Here is a 10,608-nt window from a genome sequence, read left to right as displayed (position 1 = left end):
CATGCCGTATGCCTTCTTGACTACCTTCTCCACCTGAACAATGAACAGTACAGCACAGGAAACAGGCCCTTCGGCCCCCCAAGCCTGTGCCGCTCCTTGGTCCAACGAGACCAATCATTTGTATCCCTCCATTCCCAGGCTGCTCATGTGACTATCCAGGTAAGTCTTAAACGATGTCAGCGTGCCTGCCTCCACCACCTTGCCTGACAGCGCATTCCAGGCCCCCACCACCCTCTGTTTAAAAACATCCCTCTGATATCTGAGTTATACTTCGCCCCTCTCACCTTGAGCCCGTGACCTCTCGTGATCGTCATCTCCGACCTGGGAAAAAGCTTCCCACTGTTCACCCTATCTATTGCCTTCATAATCTTGTACACCTCTATTAGGTCTCCCCTCATTCTCCGTCTTTCCAGGGAGAACAAGCCCAGTTTACCCAATCTCTCCTCATAGCTAAGACCCTCCATACCAGGCAACATCCTGGTAAACCTTCTCTGCACTCTCTCTAACGCCTCCACGTCCTTCTGGTAGTGCGGCAACCAGAACTGGACGCAGTACTCCAAATGTGGCCTAACCAGCGTTCTATACAGCTGCATCATCAGACTCCAGCTTTTATACTCTATACCCCGTCCTATAAAGGCACGCATACCATATGCCTTCTTCACCACCTTCTCCACCTGTGCTGCCACCTTCAAGGATTTGTGGACTTGTACACCCAGGTCCCTCTGTGTTTCTATACTCTTGATGGCTCTGCCATTTATTGTATAACTCCCCCCTACATTAGTTCTTCCAAAATGCATCACTTCGCATTCACCTGGATTAAATTCCATCTGCCATTTCTCCGCCCAATTTCCCAGCCTATCTATATCCTGCTGTACTGTCCGACAATGTTCATCACTATCCGCAAGTCCAGCCATCTTCGTGTCTTCCGCAAACTTGCTGATAACACCAGTTACACCTTCTTCCAAATCATTTATATATATCACAAATAGCAGAGGTCCCAGTACAGAGCCCTACGGAACACCACTGGTCACAGACCTCCAGCCGGAAAAAGACCCTTCGACTGCTACCCTCTGTCTCCTATGGCCAGGACAGTTCTCCACCCATCTAGCCACCTCTCCTTGTATCCCATGAGCCTTAACCTTCTTAACCAACCTGCCATGAGGGACTTTGTCAAATGCCTTACTGAAATCCATATAGACGACATCCACGGCCCTTCCTTCGTCAACCGTTTTTGTCACTTCCTCAAAACCTGCATTGCCACTTTCAGTGACCTGTGTACCTGTACACCCAGATCCCTTTGCCTATCAATACTCTTAAGGGTTCTGCCATTTACTGTATATTTCCCATCTGTATTAGACCTTCCAAATGCATTACCTCACATTTGTCCGGATTAAACTCCATCTGCCATCTCTCTGCCCAAGTGTCCAACTGATCTATATCCTGCTGTATCCTCTGATGGTCCTCATCGCTATCCGCAAATCCACCAACCTTTGTGTCGTCCGCAAACTTACTGATCAAACCAGTTACATTTTCCTCCAAATCATTTATATATATTACAAACAGCAAAGGTCCCAGCACTGATCCCTGAGGAACACCACTTGTCACACCCCTCCATTCAGAAACACACCCTTCCACTGCTACCCTCTGTCTTCTTTGACCGAGCCAGTTTTGTATCCACCTTGCCAGCTCACCTCTGACCCCATCAATGTCAATGTCCATTTGTAGCCTCCTTATGTCCTCTTTATAATTTACCTTCCTATCGATCTTTGCGTAATCAGCAAATTGTGAAACAGTCCCTCCAGTCCTTTCATCCAAGTTATTTCTATAAATTGTAAAAAGTTGAGGTTCCAGCACTGATCCCTGTGACACACCATTCCACATCCCACTAACCAGAAAGTGACCCATTTATGCCTACTCTCTGTTTCCTGTTAACTAACTAATCTTCAATCCATGCCAATATGTTACCCCTGACACCACAAGCTTTTATTTTCCACAAAACCTTTGATGTGACATCTTATTAAATACCTTCTGGAAATCTAAGTCCAGTACATCCACTGGTTCCCCTTTATCCATAGCACATGTGACTCCTTCAAAAAACTCCAGTAAATTGGTTGAACTTGATTTCCCTTTCACTAAACCATGTTGCCTCTGCCTGGTTACCTTGAATTTTTCGACAGCATCTTTAATCATAGCTTCGAACATTTTCCCTGTGGGAGATGTTAGACTAACTGGCCTGTCGTTTCCAGCTTTCTGTCCTTGGAATCAGAATGTCTTCCAGGTCTCACTGCCAGGGCCAGAGGTCACAGAGAGTTACCAGATCTTTGCTCAATGGTCCCCCCAGAGTTGTGTGGCTGTTTTGGGTTTAAAGGTTGTTTATCTGAGCCTCACTAACTGTTCTTATCTTTATTCCCATAGGTTTGGGCGTACGAAAATGCTTCTCCTTTCCTTACTGTGCAGTGCCTTATTTGGGATGTTGTCCTCATTCTCCACTTCATACATGATGTTTGCTGTGACCAGACTGCTCTGCGGTGTGAGCTTAACGGGCATGTCCATCGTCTCCATCACTCTGTGTAAGAGAGAGAACGAGGTCAGGTGTTAATGACAGGCTGGGTCTCACTCTCCAGCCAGGTCAAACAGGCCAACAAGGTGCCATTATCTCGAACGCAGCTCCAGCATACTACTGCTCAGAGTAATCTGAGGGAGCAACAGGAGAGAGTGACCAAATCCACATAAACTGAGTGACCAGACAGAGAATGACCACAAAGTAACCAGGGAGAGTATATAAACAAAGTGACCAGAGTGACCGACCTAATCTATGCAGGGTGGCTGGAGAAAGTGCTCTGAGGGAAATGAAGGGCTTTTCTTAAGAGGAAACATTGGGCAGATTGGGCCTCTACCCATTGGTGATCTTATTGAAAGATAGAATCCTGAGGGGGTTTGATTGGGTGGATATTGAGAGGATGATTTGTTTTGTGGGGGAGATGAGTATCAGGGACACAGCTTGAGGGTTTAAGGCTGAGATGAGGATAATGTTTTTCTCTCAGACAACAGTGGAGGCTGGCTCACTGAACTGATTCAAACTGTGTTAGACATGACTGTAACACTACATTCTGCACTCTCTCCTTTCCTTCTCTATGAATGGTATGCTTTGTCTGTATAGTGCGCAAGAAACAATACTTTTCACTGTATACGAATACATGAGACAATAATAAATCAAATCAAATCAAATCCCTTTGTGAGATCCCAAAGTCTGAGTCAGTGGTCTTGTGGTCAGTCAGTAAAACGAACTGCCTGCCGTACAGATGGTGGTGAAATTTGGAAACATCCTAATGTCTCCTCTATTTGTGAGTACTTCTCTTCCACTTTGGAAAGTGAGCTAGACGTGACTGTCTTCCCCATTTGCCATCACATGGGACAGAACAGTTCCCACACTGTATGGTGGGGCATCACAAACCTGCCGCAGGGGTGGTCTCCGATTAGAATGAAAACCGCGGAGTCCTTTAATGTCTTTTTCACTGCCTGATAAGCCTCCTCACACTCTGTGGTAAACCACTGTTATCTGTGGTGGTTAACCACTGTTAGTTAGTATTTATTATTACCTGTATATGCGGCACATCCCTGTCGGCTCCGCCCACGACTCCTCCCCCTGGTCCGGGTATAAAGGCGGTGGCTCCTCCCCCTCACTCTCAGTTCAGACCAGATCTCCGACAGGGGTGGCTCCAGGTTCTTGCCAATAAAAGCCTGTTTGTCTTGCTCACAACTAGTCTCGGCTCGGTTGAAAGTGCATCAATTTTATTGGCAAGTTTTTTTTAAAATGGAGCAGTTGCTGAAACCCGAGAGGCTGAATCTGGACCCGCAAACTGCTGGAGTCTCCGACACGTTTGACCACTGGCTGCAATGGTTTGAGGATTACATCGAAGCCTCCGCTGCCATCAGTACAGATGCTGACAAACTACGGGTGCTCCGCGGCTGGGTAAGCGACGTAGTATAGGCTACAATCCGAGACGCGGAAAATTATACGGCCGCTATCGAACTGTTAAAGGGCCTGTATAATAAACGGCCTAACGAGGTCTACGCGAGACTCCTCCTCGCTACGCGCAGACGGCAGCCAGGTGAATCAGTCGACCAGTTCCTGCGCGCCTTGCGTCTGCTTGCCCGGGATTGTAACTGTAGGTCTGTGACTGCCGCCCAGAATGCAGACGACTTAATCCGGGATGCCTTTGTCACGGGCATCGGAACTACTTACATCCGGCAACGGCTGCTGGAACAGGGCGCACTGGACTTCAAGAAAACGGTGCAACTGGCTGTGTCCCTGGAGGTGACCTCCCAATACCTCGGATCCTACTCACCTGACCACGTGGGCGCATCGTGGACACCGCAGCCGTCGCTACCGGGAGGACCACAGCCCTACGCCGCCCCACACCTCTCCGGTGACCTGACCGCGGCTGCAACCGCTGGAGGCCCGAAATGCCACTTGTGCAGCCTGGGTAAGCACCGCCGACAGCGCTGCCCGGCGAGGGAGTCGTTCTGCTCCGCGTGTGGGAAGAAGGGGCACTGCGCAAAGGCCTGCCGTAAGTCTGCTCCCAAATCCACGAGCGCCGCGTGTGACCCGCAGGGGTCGCCATCTCCTACCATCAGCCCCCTACGGCTCTCTGCAGGATTCAACAGTGGCATCAGTGACCCTGGACCAGACCAAGCCTCATCGTCTCGCCAAGTCCACGATGGACATTGAGGTAAACGGGCACAGGGAGCATTGTTTGTTTGACAGTGGGAGTACGGAGAGCTTCATTCACCCCAATGCGGGGCGTCGATACGCCTTTTCTGTGCCGCCCGTCAAGCAGACGATCTCCATGGCATCACAATCCCGTTCTGTAAAGGTCCTCCGCTGCTGCGTGGTGACCCTGAAGGTGCGGGGCACGGTATACGATAACTTCAGGCTCCTCGTGCTGCCACACCTCTGTGCTTCCGTACTCCTGGGGTTCGACTATGACCCATCTGAAGAGTGTTACTATACAGTATAATGGGCCTTTCCCCCCGCTCTCCGTCTGCAATCAGCAGCGTCTAAATTGCCCACCGCGCACCACCTGCAGTCTCTCGACCCTTAAAATCGCCCCTCCCTCCCTGTTTGCGAATCTCACTCCCGACTGCAAGCCCATCGCCACCAAGAGCAGGCGGTACAGTGCTGGAGACAGGGCCTTTATCAGGTCCGAAGTCCAGCGGCTCCTCAGGGAAGGGATCATCGAAGCCAGTACCAGCCCCTGGAGAGCACAAGTGGTAGTCGTTAAGTCCGGGGAGAAACACAGAATGGTCATTGACTACAGTCAGACCATTAACCGCTACACGCAGCTGGATGCGTACCCCCTTCCCCGCATATCTGACATGGTCAATCAGATTGCACAATATCGGGTGTTCTCCACCATTGACTTGAAGTCGGCGTACCACCAGCTCCCTATCGCCCGGAGGACCAACAATATACGGCGTTCGAGGCGGATGGTCGCCTTTACCACTTCCTTAGGGTCCCTTTTGGCGTCACCAACGGAGTCTCGGTTTTCCAGTGTGAAATGGACCGAATGGTAGACCAGAACAGGCTGCGGGCCACCTTCCCGTACCTGGATAACGTCACCATCTGCGGCCATGACCAGCAGGACCACGATGCCAACCTCCACTGATTCCTGCACACGGCTAGTCTCCGTAACCTGACCTACAATAAGGAGAAGTGCGGGTTCTGTACACACCGTCTCGCCATCCTCGGGTACGTAGTGGAGAATGGAGTCCTCGGCCCCGATCCCGACCGTATGCGTCCCCTCCTGGAACTTCCCCTCCCCACTAGCCTCAAAGCACTGAGAAGATGCCTGGGTTTCTTCTTGTACTATGCACAGTGGGTCCCCAACTATGCGGATAAAGCCCGTCCGCTCATAAAATCCACCCTTTTTCCCCTGATGGCGGAGGCCCGTCTGGCCTTCGACCGCATCAAAGCTGACATCGCGAAGGCCACGATGCACGCTGTAGACAAATCCATCCCGTTCCAGGTGGAGAGCGATGCATCAGACTTCGCCCTAGCCGCCACCCTTAACCAGGCGGGCAGACCCGTGGCCTTCTTCTCACGAACCCTCCAGGGCCCCGAAACTCGACACTCCTCTGTCGAAAAGGAGGCCCAAGCCATAGTGGAAGCTGTACGGCACTGGCGCCACTATTTAGCTGGTAAACGGTTCACCTTACTCACGGACCAATGATCCGTTGCCTTCATGTTCAACAACACACAGCGGGGCAGATCAAGAACAAGATATTACGGTGGAGGATCGAACTCTCCACCTACAATTACGATATCTTGTATTGGCCCAGGAAGCTCAATGAGCCACCTGACGCCCTGTCCCGTGGAACATGCGCCAGTGCGCAGGTGGACCGGTTACGGGCTCTCCACAACGACCTCTGCCACCCGGGGGTCACCAGGTTTTTCCACTTTATTAGAGCCCGAAACCTGCCCTACTCAGTTGAGGATGTCAGGTCTATAACTCGGAACTGCCCGGTCTGCGCGGAATGCAAGCTGCACTTCTACCGACCAGACAGGGCACACCTCATAAAAGCCACCCGCCCCTTTGAACGCCTCAACATCGACTTCAAAGGTCCCCTCCCCTCATCTGATCACAACATATATTTCCTCAATGTCATTGACGAGTACTCGCGTTTCCCCTTCGCGATTCCCTGCCCAGATATGTCCTCGGCCACAGTCATTAGGCCCCTGCGCAGCCTCTTCACTCTGTTTGGTTACCCCAGCTATATCCATAGCGACCGGGGATCCTCCTTCATGGGTGAGGAACTGCGACAGTACCTGCTCTCCAAAGGCATAGCCTCAAGTAGGACCACCAGCTACAACCCCCGGGGTAACGGACAGGTGGAGAGAGAGAACGCCACAGTCTGGAAGACCATTTTACTAGCACTACGGTCTAAAGGCCTTCCAGTCACCCGCTGGCAAGAGGTCCTACCGGAGGCACTACACTCCATTAGGTCCCTCCTGTGCACGGCAACCAATGGATGTTCGTGATCCCCGGGAAGTCTTCCTCAGGGACTTCACTACCATCGTGGCTGGCATACCCGGGCCCTGTCCTGCTTCGGAAGCATGCCAGGACCCGTAAGTCTGACCCCCTGGTCGAAAGGGTGCAACCCCTCCACGCCAACCCCCAGTACGCCTATGTGGCGCACTCCGACAGGCGGGAGGACACGGTATCGATCCGTGACCTAGCGCCCGCAGGTGACTCGGGGACCCCTGTAGCCCCCAACCCCTCACCCCCGACTTTGTCCCTACCATGTCAGAACCACTATTCACTCCTCTCGCCCCCGTGTACAGCTCGCCTGAGCCCCAGGAGTCATCACCACGCACCCGAGGGTTGGATGAAAACACGGATGACAGCAACGTTCCGGCGCCCGCAACGACACCGCGACCTGAAACCACGTCGGAACCGGCACTACGAAAGATCGCAGCGGCAGAGCCTCCGGATAGACTCAATCTGTAAATATTGTAAATATTGTTCACTCTGCCTCACCTCCGACAGACTCTCTTTTTTAAACAGGGGGTGAATGTGGTAAACCACTGTTACCTGTTATCTGTGGTGGTTAACCACTGTTAGTTAGTATCTATTATTACCTGTATATGTGGCACATCCCTGTCGGTTCCGCCCAAGTCTCCTCCCCCTGGTCCGGGTATAAAGGCGGTGGCTCCTCCCCCTTGCCCTCAGTTCAGACCAGATCTCCGACAGGAATGGCTCCAAGTTCTTGCCAATAAAAGCCTATTTGTCTTCTCACAACTAGTCTCGGCTCGATTGATAGTGCGTCACCCTCTCGCACCCACTGCAATTCTTATCCCTTCATTAATAATCATTGCAGAGCTTCCAATGCTGTCACCAAGTCCAGCACAAATTTGCCAGAACCATTTATGAGTCCCAAAAAGGACCTTGGCTGGGGCATGTTTTACCGTCTCGGTGCCTTCATTACGGCCTCCAACATCTGCAGCATTTTATTTAATCCTTTCCCGTCAATAACAGGCCCTAAATATTTGACTGAGTCCTTGAAAAACCCACACTTTCTCCCTGTAGCCCATGTTCCTGGAATCTCTTCAACATCTCTTCCAAGTTCTGCAAGTTCCTCATCCATGGAGCCTTTTACCAGGATGTCCTCGAGGTAACGTTGGATTCCCAGAAGACCACTCAATATCTGCTCCAGGCCAGGCCAACCTGATCCCAAAAGGCAGCCACTTGTAACAGAACAACCCCTTTTGAGTTATGATGGTCAAGGTTGGCTGTGAGTCTTTGGCCAACCCCACCTGTAAATAGGCCTGGGAAAGATCCATTTTGATGAAGTTCTGACCTCCAGCAAGGCCACTAAACAGGTCTTCGATAAAGGGCAACGGATACTGGTCCACACATAGGCCAGGATTCACGGTGACTTTAAAACCCCCACATAACCTCACTGAACCATCAGTCTTCATGACAGGAATGATGGGTGTGGCCCACTCATTCATGGCCACTGGTTCCAATATCCCCAAACCTACTCATCTCTCAAGATCAGCCTCCAGTAGGCCTGATCATGTAAGGTACTCGACATGCCTTCGTGCCCTTTGGACATGGAAACAGCTTCAGCTGTAGACTCACTTTCACTCCCAAGGGTTCCACTGAACACATTTTGGTATTTCTCTAAAATATCATTCAGGCCTGAACAAGACTCAGTTAATCTATTCACAGGGTTTGAGAGCAGATTTCCACTCCATCTGACGAAGGAGCAGCGCTCCGAAAGCTAATGGCATTTGCTACCAAATAAACCTGTTGGACTTTAACCTGGTGTTGTTAAAACTCTTACTGTGTTTACCCCAGTCCAACGCCGGCATCTCCACATTCTGTCATCAAGCCAGTTTTGTATCCATTTAGCTACCTTACACTGGATACCGTGAGATTTAACCTCATGCAACAATCTACCATGCGGTGCCTTGTCAAAGGCCTTGCTAAAATCCGTGTAGACAACATCAACTGCACTGCCCTCATCTACCTTCTTGGTTACCCCTTCAAAAAACTCAATCAAATTTGTGAGACATGGTTTTCCACTCACAAAGCCATGCTGACTGTCCCTAATCAGTCCTTGCGTCTCAAAATGCCTGTAGATCCTGTCTCTCAGAATACCTTCCAACAATTTACCCACCACAGATGTGAGACTCACTGGCCTGTAGTTCCCAGGCTTTTCCCTGCAGCCCTTTTTAAACAAAGGCACAACACTCTCCAATCTTCAGGCACCTCACCCGTGACTATCGATCATTCAAATATCTCTGCTAGGGGACCTGCAATTTCCCCCCTAGCCTCCCACAACATCCTGGGATACACTTCATCAGGTCATAGAGTCATAGAGGTTTACAGCATGGAAACAGGCCCTTCAGCCCAACTTGTCCATGCCACCCTTTTTATTAAAACCCCTAAGCTAATCCCAATTGCCCGCATTTGGCCCATATCCCTCTATACCCATCTTACCCATGTAACTATCTAAATGCTTTTTAAAAGATAAAATTGTACTCGCCTCTACTACTGCCTCTGGCAGCTTGTTCCAGACACTCACCACCCTCTGTGTGAAAAAATTGCCCCTCTGGACACTTTTGTATCTCTCCCGTCTCACCTTAAACCTACGCCCTCTAGTTTTAGACTCCCCTACCTTTGGGAAAAGATATTGACTATCTAGCTGTCCTGTGCCCCTCATTATTTTATAGACCTCTATAAGATCACCCCTCAGCCTCCTACACTCCAGAGAAAAAAGTCCCAGTCTATCCAGCCTCTCCTTATAACTCAATCCATCAAGTCCCGGTAGCATCCTAGTAAATCTTTTCTGCACTCTTTCTAGTTTAATAATATCCTTTCTATAATAGGGTGACCAGAATTGCACACAGTATTCCAAGTGTGGCCTTACCAATGTCTTGTACAACTTCAACAAGACATTCCAACTCCTGTTCTGACCGATGAAACCAAGCATGCTGAATGCCTTCTTCACCACTCTGTCCACCTTTGTCCACAGTCCCTACTCTCTCCCTTGTTACTCTTTTGCCCTTTATGTATTTGTAGAATCTCTTTGGATTCTCCTTTGCCTTATCTGCCAAAACAATCTCGTGTCCTCTTTTTGCCCTCCTGATTTCTCTCTTAACTCTACTCCTACACCCTCTATACTCTTCAAGGGATCCACTTGATCCCAGCTGTCTATGCATGTCATGTGCCTCCTCCTTCTTCTTGACCAGGGCCTCAATATCCCGAGTCATCCAGGGTTCCCGACTTCTGCCAGCCTTGCCCTTCACTCTAAGAGGAATATGCTGACCCTCAACCCTGGAGAACACACTTTTGAAAGCCTCCCACTTACCAGACGTCCCTTTGCCTTCCCACAGACTACCCCAATTAACTTTTGAAAGTTCCTGCCTGATACCATCAAAATTGGCCTTGCCCCAATTTAGAATTTTAACTTTTGGGACAGACCTCTCATTCTCCATAGCTATCTTAAAACTAATAGAATTATGGTTACTGGTCCCAAAGTGATCCCTCACTAACACTTCTGTCACCTGCCCTTCCTTATTTCCCAAGAGGAGGTCAG

General features: G+C 50.2%; 1 protein-coding gene across 1 annotated transcript in view; it reads left to right on the top strand.

The window, feature by feature from the left end:
- Positions 1-2,415: 2,415 nt before the first annotated feature.
- The window catches only part of LOC144487271 (solute carrier family 22 member 7-like), a gene marked incomplete at its 5' end in the record, with an annotated part of 146,418 nt that continues 138,225 nt past the window's right edge, over positions 2,416-10,608 (top strand). The window contains one exon of the mRNA XM_078205355.1: positions 2,416-2,570. Coding sequence (XP_078061481.1) covers positions 2,416-2,570 — 155 coding nt within the window. The remainder of the gene's footprint in view (positions 2,571-10,608) is intronic.

The sequence above is a fragment of the Mustelus asterias genome, unplaced genomic scaffold (assembly GCF_964213995.1).
Source record: "Mustelus asterias unplaced genomic scaffold, sMusAst1.hap1.1 HAP1_SCAFFOLD_694, whole genome shotgun sequence".
NCBI classification, from domain to species: domain Eukaryota; kingdom Metazoa; phylum Chordata; class Chondrichthyes; order Carcharhiniformes; family Triakidae; genus Mustelus; species Mustelus asterias.
The sequence above is the reverse complement of the archived record's forward strand: the minus strand, read 5'-3'. Positions and strand labels throughout refer to the sequence as shown.